The 27,158-nt window shown below is 38.0% G+C and overlaps 1 protein-coding gene across 7 annotated transcripts in view; it reads left to right on the forward strand.

The window, feature by feature from the left end:
• Positions 1 to 27,158, forward strand: part of SDK1 (sidekick cell adhesion molecule 1) — a 387,822-nt gene that overhangs the window by 85,136 nt on the left and 275,528 nt on the right. For all 7 annotated transcript variants that reach the window (XM_039560133.1, XM_039560134.1, XM_039560135.1 and 4 more), the window contains one exon: positions 22,719 to 22,878. In XM_039560133.1, coding sequence (XP_039416067.1) covers positions 22,719 to 22,878 — 160 coding nt within the window. The remainder of the gene's footprint in view (positions 1 to 22,718; positions 22,879 to 27,158) is intronic.

Genomic DNA, 27,158 nt, shown 5'->3' on the forward strand with positions numbered 1-27,158 from the left:
TGGTAAATTGCTAAACACTTCAACAGTTGTGCTTTATGGGACAGGATGATACAAGGATATGGATTGCAATTATATAATGCAACTGTCTTATATTAAAATCATAAATAATAAACTAGGAAAAGTAATTGCTTAATTGTAATGACAGCATATCCTTCCTGAAAAAGTTGTGCTACAAAACTGAATTAAATGGCCTAGGAAGCCTCAAGGCCCTTTTAAGTATTTCTTATCCCCCTTGGTAGTTTGGATAGGGAAGATGGGCTTTAAATCTAGTATTTTCATAAGGTAATTCTATATCAAAGGGTTCTCTGACCGTAGTGCAGGGAGAGATATTGTGTTAGTTCTGGGTCTTCTCTTCTTAGGTGTGTCATGGTGATGGGTAAAATTCCTTAAACTTCCATATTCCCCTCACTACACACCTTGAGTGTTCTTCATTTCACTCTTCTCACTTCCAGCTGAAACTTTTGTACCTTTTTTCTTAGACATGATGCTTTGGGTGGTTTTTTCCCAGCTATTTTACCACCCCGTGCTCAGCTGAGCATCTACAGCTGTTCCCTTGTTGGGTTTGTGATCAGCAACACGGTGAAGATGACCCAAAACCAGCGTCACCAAACAAAGCGTTAATCACTCATTGCTGTAAAGGCACAGAGTGCACACAGCAAGAAGCAGAAAGCATTAAAGAAATACATTAATAGGTCCAGATCCTCCTTCTGCCATGATCTTTCTTTGCCAGCTCTTTTGATTTACTGTCAAGCAAACTGTTTTCGACTCTCTTGCTCTACGTAGTAAAACCGCGTGGTTCCGCCGTGCCGTTCCCAGCGTGTTTCCTTTCTAATCAGTCAATTTTGGCTGTCACTCAGAGCCTCACGTCTGACTACTGACACAGCTTCAAGGCCAAGGCTCCTCTAATGCCAGTCACTGCTAAATCTTGACAAAGGAGATGGATGACAAGGGTGGCAATAAATTGGAGCTGCTGTATCTGCTGTTTGCGGGCCTGACTTTACCTGACACTCTGTTTTACAGTCCTTACATTAAATCTTTTGATCCACAAGTATATGCTACATCCATCAGAAGTTTTCCCAATTTATCATGCATGGCCTTATAGCTTTTTTAAATGATTTAAAAAAAAAAAAATGGACCAGGAATTTAACTGAAGCCTTCCTTTAAATAAAGGCGCCTGGACACTTTGCTGTCAGTGTTTGTAAGGTCAATATCCCTCTGAAACACACTGTTGAAACTTCCCTCTGTTTCATATTTAAAGGACAGTTCTGCTTGTTTCTCTATTGATGCACTACTTTTTCATGGTTTCCATCTTGCATATTTACTCTTTTTGGCAGTACAGCAGTGCTGGGTTTTGGTCAGCTAAGGTACAAGTGATAACTTATCTAAGACCTGTCTTCCCAGGAACAGCTCCTGGGGAAAATTATTCCACCTAAGGAAAAAGTACATTGCAATTTGATATCCAGATTCTTGTTCTTAGAAGAAAAAGAACAGCAAAAATTACATCAGATGCCAGTGGCTTTTTCTAGAAGAAATGGATCCATTTCATGAAAAATATTAAAAATGTTGAAAATTGAGGAACAATGCCAAATTTTGTTTTTTCCCTGTAATTATCTTTGCAGTACTTCCATTTTTAATATGGATATATTAATTATTGCAACAGAAGTAATAGTAACTATAGAACTACAGTACAGCTTCTTTATGCTAAAACTCAGACATGTCTTTTCTGTTGAAGGACAGAGTGAAAATCTGAAGTGCTGCTTAGGATCTTCTCCCTGGCTTCAGAGATTATCAGACAGTCTTCAAATTTTAGTTCTTTCAATCATTTAGCACTAAAACCATTCCTGATTAGCACAAAGAGTTCTTTGGATGATTCTCCGTGTTCACAGACACAAGAATTTAAATATGCAGGTGGCTCACCAATTTTCAAATATCTATATTTAAATATTTCTCTTAAAATATTTGATTAATCTTGCAATGTGCTGTTTAACATCAAACATTCAGTCAGTGGCCAGGATAATTATTTCAGCTAATATCCTTTTTCCTTGGAAAAGAAGCTTTAACTGGTGATGAAATATTCTGTTCTGTAATAGATATGATTTCCAAATGAATACAAAAAAACCTACATGTGTAGGGGCTTTTTGGTGGGGTTTTTTGGGTTATATTTTGATGGTGGTGGGTTTTTTCCTTTGTTCTTAAAATATTTGTGATGGGGGGTCAGAGAGAGAGGGAGGCTTCACTGTATTTTTTTCACATTTTACCACACATTTTTACATTTACCACACAAGACTTTGAGCTGTTTTTCTTCTATCATTTGAACTTTGATGTTTTGAAGGACCTTTTCTTCCAAGCCTTCTCCGTCCTGCTGTTTAACCTTTCTGGCCCTTCTAATATGCTTCCTTACTCCAGGCAGTTTTCCCTTCAGAGACAGAATAATACTGTACTAGATTTTGTCATTATTATGATAACACTTAAACTCCTGAAATCTTGTCTTGCAACAGGTCTTTTTATGGAAGCAACAAAATCCAAACTGTGAAAAGAATCCCATGCTTTCTGTACTAAACCATTAAAATTTAGGAAATTCCTTGACATAAATTTAAAAATTTGTTTAAAAATACCACAGAGAAAGTTTGAAGCTTGGAAGTAGCTCATTAGCTCAGTATCGCTTGTGGAGTATTACAGACTCCTTAAATTACTAGCAGCAAGCTGATTGTTTTAAGGATAAAAGTCTTCATAGGAGCTAATTTGACAGAGCTGTTAAAGTTGATAGTTTTGTCAAAAATAGTTAAATAATTGGATTTGTTTAAGAATAAGCTACAGACAGGAAAATAATTTGATTCTCATTTATCTAAGGTAGAAGCAAGCTTTAGATTTGGTGAGGAGTGAAGGCGTAGGAATGTTGAGGGGACCTGGGTTATGTGTGGGGCTGGGAAATGCTACTTAGGGAGTCAGGAATGAAGGGGAAGACTCTGGGGTTATTGAAATTTGAAAATGGGGGAATTTCCTAGGCACAAACAAGTCCATGGCTAATTGGACTTTGTTAATTCCCTGGCAGGCAGAACACTGTCCTTGCTTTACACCATTTCTCAGCGTTGCACTCGAGGTGAAGGAAGATGTATTTGTCACTGCGTTGTTTTGCTCTCTTTAATTTATATCAGGATTTTTTGCTTGCTCTAATGAATGAACTCCAGCTGTTGAATTCCATATGGGAAATGCAGCCAGCGTAGCTCTTCCTGACAACTTGTGCCTGTGCTGTGAAAGCTGAGAATGAATCAGCATGAGAGATCTGGGAATGATAGTCTAACATAAAACAGATGACTGTCATCTATTATTTGGGTGGCAAGGGGAGATAAGAGGGAGGAAAGTTTGCTTTTCAAGCAGGGTTAAAGAAATGAATTTTATATCAGTGCAGTTTGTGGCTCTAATTTAGAAAAAATTTACAGACACTTGGGAAATTCTGCCTTCAGGGGTGGATTTGAAGGTGTGTGCTTGGGAGAAAGGAATGGTCATAGGAGCTTCCAGTAGCTATGGAAGCTGCGGGGAAAGGGAAAAAAAAAATTAAAAAGAGAGGAAGCAACCAATCAATAAACCCCCACTTTTCTGCCTCTAGTTGTTACTGCAATTAAAGTAGTTAATGGATATCTGTGTATATCACCTGGCAATTTCAATCTGTGCAATCTGAAGAAATAAGTAGCAAATAAGAAATAATTTAGTTTTATACATCTCTATTTTCTATTTCATGCATGCTCATTTTGCTCTTTGAAGACACACTAGCTGTCACCATTTTTTTTTTAAACCAGATATAGCATGAACAGAATGTAGTTGAGTTACTAGAACCCTACTTGGATTTTGGAATTTCCGTGGATAATTCTGGATCTTGGGTTAAAGCAAAGAGAAATTGTGTTGTATATTGGGGATTTTAGGAGAACTCAAGACAGTGAATGAAAATTCTTGTGAAAATTTACCAGAGCGCTTCTTGCTACTGCAGAGTATTTTCAGTACTTGAGCCAATGTTCTTATAAGAATTCAAGTTGCATTTCTTGATCTTTTTCATCTCTGGCACAAGTGCCTGCTCCGGGACAGCCTGATTCAGATTGCTCTCCTTCTTTTTTTCCATCTCCACAAAGCTTGAGCTACCCAGATTTCACCCAGCCTGTTCCTCAGCCCTGCTTACCAGGCCGATTTTGTGTTAAATGTCCATCTCTGTCTCTGCTGAGCTTCTGTTTCTTTGCCGTTTAACTTGATGGAGCTGGTTTTCCTACAGCTTCCAAATGTTCTCCAAAGCATGGGAATCTTTCAGGAATCTTCAGTTTTACTGCAGTTTTCTTCCAAGAAGTGACAGTCCTACATCCCACGGACCCTGTGGAATCTGTGCTGATTTATTTCCCTATGGATTCATCTGCAATTTCAACCCTTGAATCTTAATGGAAAAATGGATTCTTAATGTGTCCATAGAGATAAATATAGATATTTTACAGTTTCTAAGCCTTGTATCAATAGAGAGAAGGATGAAGAGTTTTCCTTTAAATAGCTTGTTTAGACCAACAAATGTTCCCATGAAAGAAAAGAGAGAAAAAAGGGCTATTTTCAGTGTTTGGTAATGAAGAGAGGGCGAGTGTTAAGAAGGATGAAAGCATTGAATGTGTATCTTGTTAGATAAACCTGTATCACTGTGCGGGTGTAGCTACTCTGATTTATTTTGCCTACGTGTGTTTACTTTTTATGGGGCATATTTGGCTGCAGGAAACTTTTTCTTAAGTGCTTGAATTTTGAGCTGGAATATTTTATGCTGAGCCATGCTTGAGGGTAAATTTTTTTTAAAGGTTTGAATGAGAATGCATAGTTCAAGTCCTTTTGCATAGAGAAATATATGGCAGAGCAACTATTGCCATAAAAAAATGAAAAACTGCATCGATTTAGATGAAGTGCGACAGTTTAAAATTATGTGTGCGCCAAGGTTTATTTTGAACTCATGAAGCTTATTTTCATTAATGACCCAGCTCTGTTTATTAGAAGCATGTGATATTAATACTTTATAATCTTATCCCTGATGACACCTTCAGAATAGAAGAGGAGATTGCTCTTTTTATTTGCGTGGTTGCTGTGGGTATTTTTGTTCAGGGCTGGAGATGTCTCTGAGCTCACTTTCCGAGGTGTCATGAGGGCTGAAATGCAAAGTGGACACCTGATCCCAGGTGGCCAAGGCTCAGGAGATGAAGCAGCCGTGGTTGTTTGATGCATCCCATAGGGTTTGTTGGTGCTGGTCGGTGTCTGAGGGCACAGTGGCATTGCAAAAGGCATGTTGGAGGTAAATAGATCAGAAGGGAAATGTGTGAGTGCTGATGCCGGGCTCTTTCACTGAACAATGAGGAGAAAATGTACTTTTGAGTGGTTTCTTGATTCAGGTTTTCAAATTCTATCAGCACGGGGACTTAGCAACAAGACTCACAATCAGACCATTGTGAAATGAGCTGCATTCCCCCGAGGGGTGGAGGAGAGCTGGGATCTGTTGAGGTTTTATCCTACAGGATACACACGGAGACGTGACCATGATTTGTCATGTTTTCAAAAGTCATTTGTCAATAGGCTGGTGCCACAAACTGAGTCCTCTTATGAAGGCAAGAGTAAGAGTGTGGCCTCCTGCAAGAGCTGCCATGAAAACAATTCATCTGGAATCTACTCATGAGAAATGAATTGTAAATTAAAAGAGATTGCCAGTGAGCCTTTCTTGCTTCAGGGTTAAAGATCATTTCTGCCAATGTATAGATCCCCTGAGACTGAGAACTACACCATATTTCAAAACTTCTGCTCTTTTCTCCCTTTCTGCTTGCTGGGTGCATTTTATATTTGTTAACTGTAAGAAAATGAGGAACAACGTAAAAAGCTCAACTTCTCTGACTTCTAGAATTCTGGGGGTTTGTGCTTCAGTAGTGTTTTATCGTTCCACTTCTCTTTTATAAAACACTATTTCTATTATAACTGCAGTTGATAAAATCAAAAGATCATTTTCACTTTTAAATCTCCTGAGAGGATTTAGAGCTCTCAAATTCTCTTGCACAATTTAAACTAAATTTTTACCTTAGAAGTTTGCAGATTCCTTCCATTTTGGCTTCCAAAGAGTACATAGCTGCCAAAATAGAATTAATTAATATTTCCTTTGAACCTCAGTGTGCACCAGAAGCACTCATTAACAGTAAGAGGCTGGAAGTTGTGGAATAGCTGCCATAGATTTTGTGGTTTCTTTATCACATATATTGATATCCAATTTTAAGGCTCAATAAAACCTGTTAGCGATGGGGATACTCTTGTGACACCATAACAGCTGTTATCAGGCAGCAATTTGCAGTAAACACTTCTAGTAAACCAAGGAATTCACCAAGATCTCTAAAAAGGCAGTCTGGAAGCTGCCTTCCACAAGGGAAACCTCAGGTCAGAACCGCACAGGAGTTTGAGTTTGGTGAACTCGATCCAAACACATTTTCAGTGAATGGTGTTTATTGCTGCATGCTGAGGTTATGTCAGCACAGCAAATCAAATCCTTCACTCTTTTGCCTTGTTCTAAGGAAAACCAGCATTTCCCCAGGAATGACTCTTTCAAGAGTTTCAGCTAGCAATGAAAAATAGGATTAATTACCTTGGATCACGGGCATGTGCCATTAGTCATGCAGTGCGTGGCAACCTGCTTTTGTACTGGTTACTTCTGACCAGCTCACATTCTTTTCCTCTGTGTAATTTGTATTTGTTTGGTTTTTCTGTGTTTTGCTTCTTTTTTTTTTTTCCGTACAACTGGACATTCTGACGGGAATACAGGAAAGCTGGACTTTCTTATTTTTTTTTCTGAGAATTCCAGGACGCTCAGTGGGAGCCACATGCAGCTAAAATTAAACAAAACAGGGCATTTTGTCCATTTAAGAAAGACTGTGTGCATAAGATAGATGATAATAAGTGTCTTGTTTATCTTGGCTATTTTGCTCTGCCAGCTATGCAGGCAGAGCTGCAAGGTAAAGGTCCCTCATCCATAGATTTAATCTTTCTTCAGTTCAAAGCTTTGTAAGTAAAAGCAACCAGCTGGGCAGGACAGCTGTTGAGATCTCTCTCTTACAAACATGGTGCTGGTGCCAAAGGGAAGCTCTTTGCCCTCATGTCATTGTGCCCTCATTAAAAATAAGCAGCCCAAACCCATTCTGTGTTATCCTTGGAATCCATTGAATGATACACTAATTCCTGTTACAATTAGTCTTTGTTAGAGGTTCTTAATAGGGAGCCTCAATACACAGAGTTCAGTGCATTTTCAACCAGGGTATGGTTAATAAGGAGTTGGTTTTGACATCTGAATAATTTTTTAAATGTTGTTTTTATCAGTTCAACTGACCATTCATTCATTCATCTATGGGCAATTACACAATTACAGCAGTTGTTTTTTTGATCTCTAGGATATATTTCTCCTCTGTAAATTTTAGTCTGGAAAAGAAGAAACCTGAGAAATTAAAATAGAGAAAAGTACAAGCAAAAGGACATATATTTTCATGAAAGAGCAGACTTTCACTACATGGAAAAAACCCTAGCTCAGGCATTATCAAAGTGATCAAAAATAGAAAATGAGCAATGGAAGAAAGCAAAGAATTGTTCTTAATATACTTGGCTGGTATTCATTTCAAAGGCACAAGAATAAGGTTCAGGTACATTTAGGAATTTATAATGGAAATTCAACTGCTTAATGATGCAGATGATTTCCAAGAACCAAAGGGGAAAAAAACAGCTAAGGCTATAGATTTGATTTTCTCTTTTACAATGCTTTTCCTATGTCCTTTTCTGTAGTATTCTTGCCTTCTCAGTATCTGTCTTTGAAATCAATTTCAGATGTCAGGAAAAAAGTTAAAGATGTTGGCAGTAGTTGTCACGGATCAGACTCGGATGTCTCATTAAACTGAGCAAAGAGAGAGTGAGAATCACCTTTAATTTTCAGAATGGTTGGTCTTTAATGTTAAACTGAATGTGATTGATGCCTTTTAGAGTAATATGTGATAATATTTACTGAAACTTCTCTTAAATATTTGAAGATATATTTCTGTGTCTGCCTGGTAGGAGTGATTTCAGTTTCCCGTGTTCTTCTTTCCTGGCTGATGGCCTCTAAAGTGAACTTTCAGAACAAATGTAGAACAAGTCAGGCATACCCCTGTTGTGTTGATAATATCAACTTGACAAATGTATTCTGAATTTTGCCTGCAGCCATTAAAATGGAAAGCGAAGTCGGAAGTGTTTTATGGGAGGTTTTTCTTATTGCTTGTACCAGCAAGTATTGTACTGATTTTGTCAAAGGAAAACATAATTTTTATAAAGCACTTGCCCTATTGACTCCCAACTAGAACAATATATTTTAATCCATCATCATGTTATTTTTACCACTTCATTGTTTTATTTGCCATTATTATACTTGTTCTGTTTGCTTCTAAGCTGATATAAACTAAAAGCCAAAAGTCTAAACTAAATAAATACTGTCTCAATGCTAATTTAGGCTGACTGTTTATTAATAGAACTTGCTTTCTATATATAGTATAGAGAAATAACAGAGGTTGTTCTTGAACTTTGCACACACAATTGTAATGATTTGGTTGTATACACAGAGGAGAAGGTCAACTCTGGCTATATCTTTTTGCCATGTGTGCATATTTATAAATGCAAAATATTATTATTAAATTGTATTTAAGGTACTTTATAAATATGAAATAGAAGGTTAAATATCATCAGCTTTTGCCAGTATGGTGGGTTGGCAAAAAGCACATGTGGAGAAGTGTCTTACGTAATTTAACTTCTTTAATTTAGAAATAATCATTTTTGCTGTGAGGCTGTGGGATTGGCCTTTGTCCACTGAATGTTTCCTGTAACCATGAAACACGTTAATTTAATGTGTTTGCACATTAAAGCGGTGTCAAAATAAGTACCTGTGGAGTACTGCTAAACAAAGACAAAAACAACTAATTTGCTTCTTAATGAGCCAGCAATAATGCACCAACATTTCAGTCTGTTTGCTCTTAAGGCAGACAGGGGTTCTGGAGAAGGCTGTTTCAGAGGTTCTCCTCCATAAAGAAGCCTTTTGAAATCCATGCTGGTGAAAGACATTTTCATAAACTGTATCAATGAAAGCTCTGGTTGTGAAAAATGTGCGAACAGGAGTATTTATGTGATAAACCCTTAAAAGAAGGTAATAGGAATATATCACATAAATGATATTAGGGTCAAACTATTTTTTTTTTTTTTTTAGCAATTCGTAGAATTGTAAGATCCCAGAATGGTTTGAGTTGAAAAGGACCTTAAAGATCATCCAATTCCAAGTCCCTGCCATGGGCAGGGACACCTTCCACTAGACCAGGCTGCTCCAAGCCCCATCCAGCAGGGATGGGGCTTTTTCTTGGTTTTGGCTTATTCCCACCATGGTGGGAGGTAAAGCAGAGCAAGTGCCCAGGAGGCTGCCCTGTCACCTCCCTTACTGGGATCACTGGGATTTCTGCTGTGCCAGAGGAGGGGTGTTCTGCCCTGCAACAGAACCTGCAAAATTCGCTTTGTTTGCAGTAATGTGTCAGGGCATCACTACAGAATCACAACTGTGTTCTGCTTCGGTGACCTCCAAAATAAATTAATCTATAGAAATCTTTTCTTTTGTCTGTTGAACAAATAGCTACAGGCTTTCCTTCCTTTTGTAAATCTTCTTTTAAAAGTTAAGGAACCTTTTCTGGGTGTTTCTAGAGGACTTTTTCTGTCATTTATTTGTAAAAGTTTTTTTGGCTCTTAAAATTGGAATGTTTTTTCATGTGGTGCAGATTTATGGTTCTCTTGTAAAGCTTTAGTTTGGAAGGACAGGAAGTATACCTTGATTTTTTTTTGGTCCTGTGTCTAAAAATGTGAGGAACTTCAGAGTCAGAAGAGGGAGAGCAGGGTAAGTATTATTTGTGAAGCTTAAACCTCAGACAGCCCAGGCTGTTTTCCAGCTGGGCTGGCATTAAGTGCCTGGTGAAAGGTGAAGGTAACTTTGTTTATCCAGTCTCACCTATTGCTTCTCTGAAACAACTTAGTGCTCATGTTACACAAAGAACTGCTCTTTGTTTAAAAATAACTTGAAGTTGCCAGTCCTTTCAGAGAATGTAATTATTTCCTCTGGGAAAAATAACATGCCTTTTCTACTCAGAGAAAGCATTTAGGATGCCCTTTCCTGCTTTCTTTGTCCTGCAATAATCTACTTTTTCTAGAAGGAACATTTCTGCTGTCAACATTTTTCTCTGGTGTTGCTGGGTGAAAATAAGCTCAGTGTGTGTCATCCTGTGATGCACTCCCGGTAAACCCGGGTAATACGTCATCTACACTTGCCCCTTTCTCCCACAGAGTTTAATAAAGGAAATTGCTCTGATTAATGGCTTTTAGATTTAACAAACAGCACTGTTTGGGGTTATACATCCATCTGGTCCAGTTTCTAAATTGTCAGCTGGATGATGTATGTGGATGTATAGAGCAGGAACAGATGACTGGAGGGACTGGGGAAATCCTGCAGAGAATGGAGCCAGCAGATTGTTTCCCCCAGTGAGCAATTTTATGGAACTTGTAAACCCGCCCAGGGCTCACCTCTTACAGGATACAGGAGTGCTCATGAATTGAGGTTCTGACTGATTCCATACTCCTTGTGGATATACATCTTGATTATTGCCAGCTTGGCCGGGTTCAGAGCGAGGAGCAGATGCTCTCCATTTGTTTGGTGCTGCTAAGCAGGGTTTAGCCAGCCTGTCTGTATTTATTGGACTGGGCTCCAGCAGGACCATCAGGTGCTGCTGCCTTGGATTGTGTGAGAGCAGGATTAAGATCCATCATGGTCAGTGTAACTCATAGGGTTTGGTAGTTTTCCTCCCTGCCAGGCTGTGTGTTGTGGGCCAGTGGGATGGGACTAAGCCTGGTGCTGTATTTCTGCAAGTGAGCCCCGAGTGCTCAGTGTCCGATCTCCTGGCCAGTCTCCCACAGGCTGACCCTTGTCCTGACTCACAGTTTCAGGTAGGACACAGAGGTTACATGTACACTTTTCCCACTTTTCACTTGGATAATATTTTCTCATCACTCGGGTGCCTGACAGCTCGCACAAAATCCTGCCAGACGTAAAAACCCAGGCTGTACCTGAGGCAGCTGATCCTCCTTCTCTTTCATACCCATTCTCCTTTAACAATTTAGAAGAGTTTTTGTGAAGAGAAGTCTTTTTGCTGGATTATTTTAAACAAAATACCCAAATTCTGAAGGCAATCTCATGACTTTTTTTGCATTAACTATCAGTCTCATTGAAGGTATTAACAAGGTCCTGCAGGACTTATGTTAGCCAGTAGACTAAGTGGTTTCTTTTTTAGTTTTTTGCTTTAAAAATGTTGGTCAAATAGAATTCCATCTTTTTCCAAGGTTTGAGGGCAACTCTACAAACTTCTCTTTGACTTAGACTCACCATTGTTTTTCAGTTTTCCCTTTTGTTAATTATTTCTTAAACATGCTAAGACAACTCATAGATTGTAGTCATTGCTTGTTACTTCTCATGAATATTGTCCAAAGTAACAGAGCTGGTGGAGTAGAGCTTCCTTGTGCTTCACTGAATATTGTGGTGGTACAACAGAGGTGTCTGTTTTCTAGTCTGATAAATTGCCCTAAAATGTAATGATTACATAAATTACTTCCAAAGGATAACAGTTCAAGTTCACATTCATTACCTTTTGTAACTTTAAAAAGCCCATCCTCATGACAATTTTTAATGCAAAAGGACGTTTTTTGTCATTCTGTGAATTGGAAATAACATTTCAAGTACTTACTTCTTGTGTCCTGAGAAATGTATCAATAATAGAAAGAAAATTCCCCTTCTATTTCAGTGCACGATTATAAATTCTGTATATATACACACTTCTGATAATGGGTTTTAACCAATATTTTATTGATTTACTTCAGTTCCATACAGAGTAATAGCTTTCAGTTCTTTGGGGTTTCATAATTTTAATATACTTTACGTCTTCTTTACAAATAGGACAAATTAATAACGAGTATTAGTTGCATTGTGACCTGTATATCTCTTCAAGATGGGTAGGTGCATTAGTACTGGCTCTTAGGATGGTTTTTGACTGAGTGTTTCTTTTATTACAGCTCCTAATGCAGTGAATGCAATCTTTGAAGCTGATTTATGATCAAAATTTTACTTGTACATCCTTTAAAATTTTAAGCACATTAACTGTAGCATGTTTGCAAATAATAAAGTAGTTATCAATTACTGGTTTTTAATCACCTTATTTGTATGCTTAGATGGAAGTACTGTGTGCAGAACATGGGGGTATGGTACTTTAGCAAAATATATTTGAAGTTTGGGAGGTGCAATTCATTGGTGGTGTATCCTATAGGATACACAGATTTAATATAACAGTTCTGTACACAGAGCAGTCTGCTACTGACAGCTTCAGGCCTTGGCATTAAAAGAAAAAAACACCCTACAAATCAGCCCCAAACAACACCCAAACTCCAAAAATCCCCAAACTTCAAAAACCCAAACAAAAAGAAAACTTTTGACACCTTAATAAAGTTAGGATATTATTTTGAAAACACTGCTTAAGTTCCCTGTCTGCCTAACTGGGATTTAACCCTGTCTGGCTTACAAATAAATCTTTTATATTTCCTTTACATATGCTTTTGATGTATGTCATCCATCAATGTTAGCAAGAACAGTAAATGCATTGACCTATTGCTGCACTTGACAAGTTAAATAACACTTTATGTAAGAAGTATTGATTTATAAAATCCAGTACATGTAATTAACATTAGAACTGTCAAAAGTTGAAAACAGTATTAACTTGCTGCTTATTTATAACCCAAAGAAAATTAAATAAAATATCCAGATTAATCAACTAACTCCTTTTCTTTGCCTTCAGATATGTCAAGCTCAGTTATGTTTTCTAGAACAGTGATATGTTTCTTCCAATTTTGACAAGAAGAAATTACATGTTTTGTCAGTATGACTGAAAATAATCCTATAGGGTCTAGATCCATGTATTTTCCTTGAAGTGGTGAAAGAATTCCACTGGGGTAGTTCTCAAAGGATTTGGTGTAAAAGACACGGAAATAAGTGGTGATATTTGGGAAAATGATGGTGCCCAGTTTGTGTGAGGCTTCCAAAGAACCATTGAAACATCCCTTTGGGAGTGTCTGCACAAACACCCCGGGAGCTCTGCAAGGATCACTCTGTGCTTCTGTCTCCAGCCATGTGCCTGTCCCAGAGTTTGCTTAAGATGTGGGAATATTTCAGCTGAGTCCTGTGAACTTTGGACTGTGCTTTGTTGGCATTTCTGTCCTAATCCAGCATCACAAGGATATGAGCAGCCCTGTCTCTGCTCAGCATAATGTGGGCTCCTGTGCTCACCACCCTCCAGTTCAGTGATACCACTGAGATCCTTTGAGATTTTTGAGGCAGGCATTATCCAGTTTCTGAACTACTTACATTTTTCAAGTTTAAACAAAACAAAAAGTTACAAGTTACATTTAAACAAAATAACAATAGCAGTGAGCAGTAGGCATTGCTTTTAACAAAGGTTTGAGCATGAATCATTTCCCTTCCAGCCCCCTGTATCAAAAGAGATGTGTTTATATCTTCACTGGATATTCATAGCTGCTTTGCTATTTAGAAATAAATTCTCCTTGAGAACATAAATAGGTGATTTGGCTTTCAGGTCTGGCAGTGCCTTTGCTGTTCCTTTGTTTCCTCCTGTTGCTCTTGTGTTTCTGTTCTGGTACTTCGAGATACTCCTCAGCTGTTTACCTTTTTGATTTAATTTATCTTCTGCACACTGAGAATGCTCTTACAGCAGGGAGGAACTTGAGGAAAGCACATTTATGTTCTCATCTTTTCTCTCCTGTTAAGTGTTCTGTAGGGTTTCATCTCTTCTTTGTGCCAGTGTCAGTTGGAATATTTAGTAGATGTATTTATAAATTGTTGGGTAGATATCAGTGTGATCAGGCTGCCCCACAGTAGTTGGAGATTGTAGATTATGTAGCAGCAACAATAGCTTCCTTTGTGGTTAAAATAATGAAGGAAATCCTGCTATATTTGGATTCTCTTTTGGTGAGGCAGCCCTGCCTTCCACCTGCTGTGGGCCTAGATTTAAACACTAACAACTTATTTCCTCGAGTCTCTGAGTGAGGCTCTGTAAACGTCACTGTATGAAGAGAATATGAAAAGCACAGAGCTTGTGTTTTGATAGCAAATTCAGAGGCTGGAGGTTTCTTTGGAGATTTTGTTTTGGTTTTCATAGTTAATGGGTTCTCTTTTATTTGCCTGCTTTGTATGGATGTGCATTTTTCTCAGTGCATTTGTAACTTTCTTAAAAATATCCTCATAAATATTAAAAAAAAAAAATCCTGGAGCCTTTTTTGTGGATGAACTACACTAAACAGAATTTGACAACATCATATGTAGCTTTTTGATTTTTAATCTTGAAGCAGGTAATGGCTTTAAGCTGGAAGAGGATGGCTTTAGATGGGATATTGGGAAGAAATTCTTCCCTGTGAGGGTGGGGAGGCCCTGGCACAGGTTGCCCAGAGAAGCTGTGGCTGCCCCTGGATCCCTGGAAGTGTCCAAGGCCGGGTTGGACGGGGCTTGGAGCAACCTGGGACAGTGGAAGGTGTCCCTGCCCATGGCAGTGAGTGGAATGAGATGGGTTTTAAGGCATCTCCCCACCCAAACCATTCTGGAAATCTGTGATATTCCATGAATTCACAAAACTATGAATAGTGCTTGCCTTCTGATATACAACAAACCAATACAATTTTTTTTGGCCTGACTGAACTGATTACAGGTAGTCAGAAAGGGAGACTAAAACATGAGGTGTAGAAATTAAATGGGAAAAGGAAGCCTTAGTGGGATTTTAGGTTAATACATCAGGAGCTGCTTGAGGCTCAGTTAAAACGATATCAGCTCATTATTTTTTTCCTTCCTTGGCTGGTCTGCTAAAGAAATCAACTTTAAGAAAAAAATAATACAATTACATGTGGGAAGGTCTTTCTTGGTGTATTTGGGGATAACTGAGAGAGGTTTATGTTGAATTTTAATGCAGTGATTTTACCAACCACTGTCTTTTCTTTTTTTTCCTATCAGAATCCAGGTCCTATAAAACCTCTGCTGTGGTTCTGGGGGCCTTCCTCCTTCCAGTTCTGTTTTGAGTGTTTCTACTAAACTTGAGTAACCTTTTCTTGAAAGGGAATTCTTCAAGAAGTGATTGTGTAGTGAATGAAAGGATGGTCTTTAAATAGATGGCAGAGTGTTAGGGAGTAGATTTTTTGAATACAAAGAACAGGTTATATTTAAGGACTTTTAAGCAGTCAGTGATAGTAAGATTTTCTTTTTTATCATAAAAAAATTTGCTCTGGCTTTTTTCTGTTGTCTCAGGATGCAAATGGATTTTTGTAGTTCATCTAAAGCTGTTCTTAGAGAAAAACGGAAGAAGGCTGAGAGAGATAACAGGAAATGTTGGTGCCTTAAAACAGGGAAGAATGGTTGGAAATATTAAAACAGATTTTACTGTAGTCACTTTGTGGTGTTTACCTTAGAATTAAAGATGTTTCTAAGGGAATGAATTAGGATGTTTGTTCTTTTAAGCAATACTATATGTTAGCCAAGATTTGGGAAAAACATTTGGTCTGTTTGCATCAAGAAACGAGAAGCAGAGAAGCCAACTGGAATCTGCAGCGCCATTTAGGTAATTCTGAAATCGAGAAGTGATGCTTCAATTAAAAAAAAAAAAGAATTTTTAATTAAATCTACCTAACTATCAGTGTGAGACACTCATTCTTGCCGCTCGGGACTCCTATTCTATTGAATTGTTGAAAGCTAATCATAACTATACATTACAGAATGTTTAGTTTTCCTCTTGGGATGGACTGCAACAGGTTTGCAATCTTTAGTTCAATATTTCCTCCATCCAAATCAAATATATGATTGGCAATTACCCAATAACTAACTTGCCAATTAGTTATGTGAGCTGTTCAAGGCAAAAAAAGGAAGTTACCCATTGAAATCTTGTCTCCCTGTGACTGTGCATTTAAAAGAAATAAATGTCACTTATTCTAGAAATATGTCGGCTTCCTCACAGAACTTGCTGAGTCCTAAAACAATTTAATTCCATCCCCAATTAAACCTTTAAAAGCACCATCCATCAGCCTCAGTTGATATCTGTATTTGCATTCAGGGATTATAATGGAGAGACCCAAAAAGAAGGTTATCTTTTTAATCTCTAGGCCGACAGAAATGGGTAGTGTGGGCTCATTTACTTGATGTGTGAAATTGAGGAAGAAAGACTGACTTAAATACAGTTGCTTCAGTACTCTTCCAATATAAAATCAGATATCGTCTTTGATGAAAGTTCAGGAAATCCATTTTGACAGAATGCTTTATACCATTGTGTGAAACTTCTTAGCTGCTGCAGTATATTTGAAAAATAACCTGATATTTTAATGAAATATTCACTATGATGCATCAGTCCTTTGCAATCGAAGTTTAGAATGAGGTAGTAAAATGCAATTTAAATTTAATTGTTGTACTTGGTGATTTATGTCACACTTCCAACCACAAAAATTTGAATCTCTAAGATCCAATATTTTGGATAAAATAGACTTCCTGCAAATCAGTACAGTTAAAGTGACTGAATGCTCTAATGTATGTTTGACATTGTTGACAGTTTATGAATAGATCATATACTAACTTCCCCAGCATCCCACCAATGCATTTTAGAAGGTTTAAATTCAAAAGAAGATTGATTCAAATATATCTGAGTTCAATCTGACTTTCTGGTACATTTCCCAGGATTTACTGTATAATAATTCCAAATTCATATGCCATATAATCTATTGAAGTTCATTTCCACAAGAGAATACAACTTGCATCCAGAGCTAGCACATGTATGCATGTATATCAGAAACCGTAAGATTAAAAAACTGAGATAGCAAGACTAAAAGATCCTTTTGTAAAGGAAATAGAGAAAAATCTTTTCCAACTTGGGAATAAGAATAAAAACCATTTCCCCAGGAGGCTGCAGTTATTTGCTGTCAGAGCAGAGCAGCTCGTGCTCGACTGTTTGTACTCGACAGTATCACAGCTGAACTTCAGTCTGGTCTTGAATGGGGTTTTGCTGCCCATAGTTGTACCTACTTTCTGTGGATTACTGCAAAGATTCTTCCTGTCTCAAGTTTGGGTTTCCTGACTCCAGCTGCCTTTTTACCCATACTTTTGTATTACACATTCAATGCCTCAGACAGACCTTTTGGGACACTCTTTCCATGGCAGTCATTGTTTATCCACCCGAAGGTGGCTCACATCTCCTTTCCTGGCAGACACTGAGAGCAAACACATTTCTGTATTGCTGATCTTCTCCTGGGGCTGATCATTCAGCCTCTGCCTCATTTTCCTGGAGAATTCCTCAGAGGTAATTCTGTTCTCTATTTTCCCGTGTCAGTTGATCGTAGCTTTAGAAGCATATGAAGAAACAGTAATGTGCATCATGCTTTGATTGGAGATTAATAAGTTGAAATCAATAGAGGTGTACTACTTCATAAACCAATTGTGTTTTTCTTTTGAGTTTGAAAAATTTATTTCAGTCAAAACTCTGTTTTCAATATTGAATCTGTAGGGCCAACTGCGCAATGGAAAGGCAGCTGCTCACTTGGTATTTTTAAGTAACTGAGCTCTATTTGCTCTGAATTGCTGATTTATGTGCAGATTGATCTACTTTTAATATTCAATATTAGCTCACCTAAAAATGGCTTAAAATTAGAGATGCATAACAAAAACAAATAGCCGTGGCAGTGGGGATCTCTCAACCTGCTCTCAGCAATCCCTGCATTTTCCTTCCTATCAGTGTTCAGGACCACAGAAATTGATTTTTTTCAGGACGTGGGCACCTGATTGCCTGTAACTGTTGGTATCCAGTACTTCAGGAGAAAAAAAGCTGAGATTTGAAGAGGGTAGTTGCAGTAGGTTTTACTGATGAGGGTGATGTAGTACTTCTCTGGAGTGTTCTAACTTTCCTTTTCTCCGTACGGTAGAGGTTCTCAAGATCAAATTGTGTCTTTAATTAAAATTTATTAATTAAACTATATTAATAAAGTCCGGGACAGGACTGTGCAACCGCTTTCAAGATCTTGTAAGACCTTGTAGTAACTGAAAGATCTATTTCATCTGACTTTCCTTTATGTGTTTTACAAATGTAAGCTCTTCAAGGGCTAAGAATCATTAGCCAATCCTTGTTAATTTGTTTGTTAGAGGCAATGTTTGAGGTCCCTGAGATGGTGCTCTCCTGTTTCTGAAGTCATGTTCACTCATGCAATCCTTATGAGATTCCTTGGGTATTTAATAAGTATCTAGTCTTGGAATTTTTGTTGTCATTCCAGTCAGTACAAAGCTGTCCAGCCAGGCTGCCTTTTCCTCTTGCAGGTCCTGTTGTAAGTTTGTGCCTGAACGTGATTTTCGGGGAGAACGGAGGACGAGGGAGCTTTCAGCTTTCCTGTGATGCATCTCGTCTGCTAGGGCTGAGGACAAGCCCAGAGTAGAGGACAATTGCATCCAGCACCATTTTTTATTTAAATGTCAGCATTAGTCCAAAAAAAACCTGTCTGGGTGTTGTTGAATTTAATCCTGAATCTTTATTTTGAGATAAAATCCATCTAAGTTTTGCATGTACCAAGGAAAGAAACTGGATGGGCCAACCAAGCAGTGTAATGAAAGTCAGGCAGTTTAGAGGTGCAGAAAAGCAAGGCAAGACACGCTGTGGAGCAAATTTCCAGATAATTTTGGCATATTCCATCCTACTTCTTCTTGAGATTTACATGAAAATAAATCCTCAGAATCCTTTTAAGGATACAAGTCGGGATGTTGGAGAGTTTGGTAAGCAGACTTAATGAAAATTTACTGAAGCTGTAAATATACATGTGCATACATGTTGGCGCCTTATCCCTTTGCTCCTTCTTGCAACTCAGAAAATTCTTTAACTGCTATTACTTTTGTTTTTAAATCAGCATCTCTGAAGAGCCAGAGAGGCTGGAAATATTAACACATTTAGAAAAAGCAACAGTGTATAGCATGAATGCTTGATTCTTTTTTTTTTTTTTTTTTTTTTTTTTTTTTTTTTTTTTTGTAGGCAGAAAAGTATTCTAGCCAAGAATAATTGCAGTATTTTATTATTTTTGGTTTTAGGACTCAGATATGCTTTTTATTAGTATTTTACTCTGTTCTTGAAGAGTATAAAACAAAATATGCCTTCCTGGCTTTCAAACCCTTGGCTGGCCAAGGTTAGCCTCCTGGTGAGCCTTTTCTGTAGTTAATTATTAAATGCAAGTATCTCATACCTAATAACTGCCCCCTTGTGTCTTCCATCCCTCAGCCAGTTGATATTTTCCCTGCCAATTTTCCTGTTTCCCTGGGATGCTGTATAACAACCAAACTTTTCCTTGCATGTCCAGTTTTAAGTTCTGCTTTCCCATTACCACTTAAAGCTCTAAACAAAGCCCAGGGTGCAGCCCTGGTTTGATCCTGGGCCTGAGGTGTGAGCAGAAATGCCAATGCCATCAAAGCTGCCTCTCTGCATGGAACCTTTGCTCTGTATTTTATTTTCCTTTCTGCTTTCAGTGAATATTTAGTGAGCTCTGATTGCATAATTGAATTTGATAAACTGATGGTATGTGATTGATGAGAAAGTCAGGAATAAAGGATTAGAAGATAAAATTACTTCAAGGGTTTAAGTAAATCTTCCAGAGAGCCAGGGTAATTTATAAAGCATGATATACTCTTTATAAAAATATTCCCGTAGGTCTATTAAATTTTAGCTTCTAACAGAACTGGATTGAGTTTTGAGAATCATTTTCATGTAATAACAGCTTGATTGTGATGCTTTAAATGGGAGATAGCTCTGAGTGGGCTGCAGCATCACTGGGTTTGGAATATTTGAGTAGGAAATGTAGGGCTGAATGATAGACTTGTGGGCAGCACTTTGTCTTCCAAATACATCATTTTTTCTTGGAAAGATGTAAGTTGGGAGTAAGTGGATAATTCAGAGTAAGTACTGAAGGAGGTTGTGCTGCTGAGTCTGTAAATCACTGAAAAGAAGGATCAACAAATGACTCAGTTTGGTGCAGATACTATTTTCACTGAGCTCTCCCTCAGTGACTAAACTTTCTTCAGGGAGGAACAGTTTAGGGAACTCATTCCATGAGCCTCGTGAGTGGGTAAATGCTGTTTTCAGGGGACTCAGCACTAATCATTTCACTGAACCAATTGGGCTCTGTTATCTTCCCCTGAACACCAGCACTGCTCCCAGCTGCTGCTTTTTCATCTCCAGAGGAAGCCTGACACCTTTAATCTTACCAGGGTAGAATGTCTGAAACTCCCTTGGGAGACTCCCCGAAACACATCTGAAGCCGTTGACAAGATTTAACATTTTCTCACTTGTTTAGAAATGCCTTTGTAAAAATTTGCTTTTCACTCTGGCTCAAATCACTGTATTTCACAGGAACATCCTCTAACTCCAATTAAATTTTTCTTTATAACATTTAAAATATTGGTTGATTTTACTAGTTAGGAGAAAATGAGTATTGGGATAAGATTATTTCGCAACAACTGCAGTCATTAAAACAAAAACTAAAAGAGAAGCTTTGCAGAATATATTCACAGTCATGTAATAGTGTGGGGAGGTGTAGAAACTATCCTTGGTTTGTCTGGGAATATCTGCTAGTTTGGAACTGTTCCAATTTTCTCATATGTTGAATTGTTGTAACTTCCTGTATAGCCAATTTAAAGAAGATACTGCTGATCTGCACTCATCATAAATCAGTTTGTTTGAAAGACAGGTTATTTAAAATGCTACAAATCAGAAAAGGGCCCTACCCCAAATACAGTTTTAAATTCAGTTTGTTAGATCGGATTTTATGCGATAGTTTATAAGCATTGCTTTAAGATTATGTGCTTTTTCTTTCTGCATAAATGACTGTGTTTCTGAAGTTAAAATCTAAAAACTCAGGAGTCAATTTGTCAATCCAACTCATCAGCTGAGTGGGGAGCTCTGGCTGATTTATAGCCCACTGCAGGAGATCCTTTGGCCCCAGTGGGCCTGGGGCTCCCTGGCCACGCTCAGCTGGAGCCCAGCTCTGCCCCAGCACCCTTTAATAACGAGTCTGTGCTGCCATGTGCTCTGCCAAGTCACAAAAATTCCCTGAGCAGAGGCAAAGTGAAAGATAAAGGCTTGGAGATGCTGATATCCCCAGGCTGGGCTGTGAACCCCAGTGGAACCAGGCTCACTGGGAAGCCACCACCAGCACCCCTTGCCCTGAGCTCCTGGGAGTGTCCTGGGGCTATCAGTGATTCTGGGACCTGTGGGTTCAGAAATTCCTGCCAGCCTTGAATAGTGCATGAGGGCACTTCCCTCCAAACTGTAAAATATAGGTTAAACTCTTTAAATAGCAAGTATAAAAATGCCTGAGCCTGTATAAACTAAATTCTGGAAGGAAGGTTTGCAGTTTAATTGAAACATTACTTGCACTGGGACAACATTTGTATATCTTGGGTTTTTTCTGTATTTTATGTATAAAGTACCCTCACACCCCCTGCACTCTTTAAAGCAGAGCTCAGTATTCTCTACCTACTGAATATTATTCATATTTTGTATTAAATTTCTGACTTTCAATATAACTTCTGTGTTTTATGTATAATCATAAAATCCTGGAAGTGTTGCAGGCCAGGTTGGATGGAGCAACCTGGGATAGTGGAAGGTGTCCCTGCCCATGGCAGGGGGTGGAACTGGAACTGGCCTCCCTTCCAACTGAGGCCATTCTGTAAATTTTGGGTATAGAAGGTATTGATAAGCTTCTAAAATTAAGCCTGTAGTTCCTCTATAGTTGCAAGTAGAAATTTGACTTACGAAGTGTGAAAACCTTCATCTTCCAGAGGTGACTGGCGTAGATCTCCAGCAGGTGTGGACTCAGAATCAATCTGTATTTGAGCAGAGCTTTGGCAATTTAACCACCAAAAATTTTGCTGCTTGGAGTGTTTTATTTGTGATACATAAGAGTTTGAGAGTACATGTGACCCTTGCATATTACTGAAGTACTTTAATTCAGAATGTGCTAGTAGCTTCAGGTAATATAATTCAACATATTTTGGTTGGCAAGAACATTGAAAAACACATTAAACTTTTGAGGTGGTTTTTTTCTAAATTCTTTTCCCTATCAAGAATCTTCATTTACCCTGAGACTTTTCCTGCTGTGATAATAATTTCTATCCAAGATTACTCTTCTGGTTTCTATTCAAGAAATAAAAAAAAGAAAAAAAAAAAAGAAAAAAAAGCTTTGAGTGGTTTTAATCCTCAGAAAGGAGAAGGGGGGGGAAAAAAAGCCAATAGGGCTGTTCACTGCCTTCCACAGCAGACAATATTGGAATTCTCATATGGAGAAAGAGTAAACATGGACAAAAGCTTGTCTGAGCGAGCAAGGACAAAGTTTATCAAGATCTTGGTAATTCAGCCCCTAAAAAAAAAGCTTAGTTTCGAAAGTACCAGTGCAAGCCTTAACTGAATCATGTTTCTTGTTTTACGATGACCATGTTGAGAAGAAATGAGCTAAATATCGGTAATTTTCCCTTACATTTTCTCAAGTAGCCTCCAAACCCATTTTTTTCCTTTGTATTTCAGGGGATGTTGCACCATTCTTCAAGACAGAACCAGGCTTGCCCCAGATCCACCTGGAAGGAAACCGCCTGGTCCTTACGTGCCTTGCCGAAGGCAGCTGGCCCTTGGAATTCAAGTGGTTGCACAACAACAGTGAAATAACCTCCTACTCCAGTGAATACAAGTAAATCACATCTATAGAATCACCTTCTCCAAGTGTAATTGCAAAAAAACCCCAAACCAAACCCAACCCCCTCAATTTCCCAATGCCTCAAACAGCTTTGTAGGTACAGACACAGGAACTTTGGGGTTTATTATGAAAGAAGAGTGGGCTTTGTAAACAGATGAGATGAGATGAGATTCCTTTGTTAAAAAGGAGATTTGACGCTTCAAAGCATGGGTGCTAACATGGAATTTTTAAGTACCAAAAGTGCCTTTTGCTGGAGATGTAACTTTTACCTGTGTTTGCAATAAATAGGAGACACATTCCTTAGCTAAATGTTACATATGATGTGTGAACTCATCCTTGAACAGAGCCGAGCTCCCTGGGACTGTTCATCTGAATCAGATCTAGAGGAATGTGGTCTGTCTTAAATTCCACACAGAACTTTCTGTTTCAATTCTAAGAATGCCAAAATGGAGCTGATAGTTTAACAAACTGCTCTTTAATGATTGTGCAGTTTACCCCCAGGACCTCCTTCCTGCCTCCCTCCCCATCCCACAGACATTCCATCAAACAGGAGAAAAACCACAGTGTGGCTTATCAGAGCTCATTCCTGTTGATAGGCAGCACATGGCTGGCCAAGTATCAACGTGTCAGACAGCCAAGTTTTGTCTGCTTTTCTGTAGTGTGGGAGGATTAACTGGGTTTTCTTCATGCAAATGGATATTTCTGTAACCTTACGGAAATTTAATTTTTATGCAACTTAACTCGATGCTTTCAAATTTTGTAGAAATTGCCAGGTGAGTTCAGAAGTTGTGAGGGGTGGGTATGTGGCAGAGGGAGCCTGTGTACAACACCTGTACCTTTTGCAAACCAAGCTAAATACTGCATTTTTGGGATACATGGCCTAAGGCAGGGGAAAATTGTGTGTGAAATTACACTATAAGTTGGCATAAAAATGCAGATAATTATATAAAAGTTCTATGTTGTTACACAAGATAAGTTCCATAATTACTTTTCTCAAAGGTTTTCAAAATTTTATTTTTGATGCTATTTACCTTTACAAAGCAGTAGAGAAAAATTCCCTTAAATGACTTTCTAAAATTTTGGGGGTCGTTTAGCATTTAAGGTATTTAGCAACTGTTTAAACCTAAACATTTAGATTTATATGAAGTTACCTAGAAAAGCAAGACTTTGGATTTGGATGACCCCTCTTAGTGCTGAGTCCCTGCATCTATTAATGGTTGCTGTTCTCAAGCCTTTGGGACGTGGATTTCGAGCCACATGCACATAAAGAGGAGATTTGTGAATACTTTCTAGGAAATGAAAAGATCTCTAACAACACAACAAATCACAGAATGTTTGAGCATCGCTTTGTGCAAATGCCACTTGTTTTGATCATCAACAGCAGAGTCAGTTGTAGTGGCTTGGTAGAAGGAGCTGACAGCAGCCCTTGACCATGTAAGATGCTGAGAGAGTAGGAGGAAAAATTATGTGGGAGGACAAACACATGAACATGGAATGAACAGCAAGCAAAGGTTACAACTCCAGCCCTGCAAATGTGCTAGGTACTGGGAGACTGACATTTCATGGTATTAGGAGAAACCTGAGTCAGGATGTGTGACATTTTGAAATAAGATCAGAATGCCGTGGTATTTCTTAAACAAGTGGACATCCTAATACAAAATTGGACTTTTACTGTGTATGGCAGTGTGAGCTGGAATCAGTTATTGGAACACCTTTCCCAAGCTGTGTGTGCACATACCTGCAGTCAGTCCCTTGTTTCTTAGCATTGCATTTAATTTATTCTTGTGAATGTCAGGTCATTATTCAAACCATATTTATTAATTCTGCGGGTTTTGTATTGTTCTTATTTCTGTTTCTAATTAAAAGATCTGGTGCAGAGGAAGCTGCTGGTTTATGATAATAAAATAACATTGATAGAAAATATTAATTTAGAAATTGCATCCTTACTGCTACACCACAGTCAGAGATCAGCTAAACAGGATTTTGATTCTATAGAGATGCAAAACTTTAAGCTTCCAAAAAAATGGCATAGGTGCAATAGGATGAATGAAAGCAAAAGAAAGATGTGCTCAGACATAAAAATTCCAGTTGCAAGATTTAACCTTTGACCCCATAACAGTTTGCTGTGCAGTTCTCTTGGGTAAATAGACTGTTTAAATGCACGACTCTTCCCTGAGTAAGTGACTTCTGCTGCAATTTGAATCATCAATCAAAGATTTTTGGTAATTGATATTACTTAGTGTGTCTCAGTTAAAGTAATGTCTATATTGTAACAGGCTGAAAATATATTATCATAACACCCCAAGTGAGTAAAGAACTAATTGGAGTCTTTGCATTGTGACATTGGTGACCCTGGAGGAGCCGCTTGTCTTTGTCTAACGAAGCTGGCTGTGTGCACAGCCTGGCTTTTACAGTGACTGTGCATACACTACTTTGTGTTAAGAATCTATAAAACAACCTTATAAGTTCTTTGTGATCTGAGATACACGTTATGAAAACAAATCAATGCTGCTGACTGCAGGAGCAGTTTTGGTTCTGTCTGTAAGTTTAGAGACTTTAGTGTTCAGGCAGTGTCTTTTTTCTGTTTTCTTCTTTTTTTTTTTTTTTTTTTTTTTTTTCCCTTTGTTTTCTTTTGAATTAAGTTCTGGACCAGGTGTGTCTTCCATATTTGCTTTTGTGGCCTGAATAAATTGATTTATTGGAATTTAAGAAACTAAGGTTATGTCTAAGCAGCCATACTGTTCCAACCAAATTACTTAAAAGTATCTGATTATTATGTTTTTAACATTGGACAGATTTTAATTCTGATTCTGTATTAAAAAAATTACATCAAAATTAGATTAAATTGATGTATAAGTCTTTTGTTAAAAAGCTTGAGTAGATGAAAAAGTAACATGAATATCTAATAAAATACATTTACCTTTAATTCTGTATCCATAATTATGACTATTAAATCCCATTGCCTATAGCTTCGCTTTTAACTCTTAGGGCATTTAAAATTAAAATGAGAGTTTAAATTTTAAATTAGGCGTTAGCTGTAAGAGTTAGCTGGGATTCCTCCTTAGGTGGCTGATGCCACTCCCTCCTGAAACTCATTGCAGAGGGGTGATGGAGCACATCACGCTCAGGGAGACTCCCCTTGAAGCTCCTCTTTTCCGCTTGTCACTTCCCATCTCTCTGCAGAAACTTCCCAAACGCCAGGTTCTGGTTGGCTGTGCCATTCAAAATGAGGAAAAAGTCGGGGCTGACTTTCCAAAGTCCTTGCAGACATCCCCAGAAACCTCAAGGAGCCTCCTGGCATCTCTACCATGGCAAGATCTATCTTCAGAGTTTGAGTGTAGACAAAAATAAAGTAAAATTATGTCTTGTCACTGTAAGGAATTGTTTTAACCTTCGATTTCAACTCATTCTGGGGAAGAAAGTATTATTTAGAGCTTAGAAAGCACTATTTATATCCCTTCTTGCAGATCAGAAAACAAGTGGAATGGGGAAAGCATAGCACTTTAAAAGCAGTATTATGACTGTTAGGTCAATAGAAAAGTGGGTTTTTAAAAAATAATAAGACATATGAGGTCCATAAAGACTGTTTAAAATGGTAAACACAGAATCAGGAATTCCATTAATATTTATCCCTTGCCCAGGTTTGCAATTTTCAAGTTAGTTTCACACGATATAAACACATGGCCTATCTCTTTTTTTTTGCTTCTGTTATTTAATCCTTCTAATTTTGCTTGCTGTACCTGCACATTATACCCAGTAGGTCCACTGAGAATCCAGCTGCTCTAGGTTTTGGCTGCCTTGGAATTTCCAAGGTAGATGGGATTTTCACTGTAAATTTTTAAAAGATTTTCATTTCTTCAGGCAACATGTTAAGAATGTTTCCTGCTGAAACTTTAATAAGTCAGAAAAGAAAACCAAAGTAGGACACTTCTGATCTAATTGATTTGTTTTGTCCTGGTGGCAGCAAAACTAACTCTGCATTACTGTCCTAGTACCGATGACTACTCAGGAAAGAAGCCTTTAATTTTGGCTTTATTTAATAGAAAAGCCAATGCAATAAGTGTTAGTCAAGTAGGACACTAAATCTTTATGGGAGGAAGAAAGATTGTTAATGTATAACTATTGGGTAAGAAGAACTGTAAAAATTAATTTTCAATATTTGTCAGAATCTTCAGTTTATTTTTTCTTTTTTTATAATGATGTTTTATAACAATCTTCTGCCTGGCAGAGAAGGAAATTATTTTCCAGGGAACTAGAGAGTCCTTCTGTCCTAT

The sequence above is a fragment of the Corvus cornix genome, chromosome 14 (genome assembly GCF_000738735.6).
Source record: "Corvus cornix cornix isolate S_Up_H32 chromosome 14, ASM73873v5, whole genome shotgun sequence".
Classification (NCBI taxonomy): domain Eukaryota; kingdom Metazoa; phylum Chordata; class Aves; order Passeriformes; family Corvidae; genus Corvus; species Corvus cornix.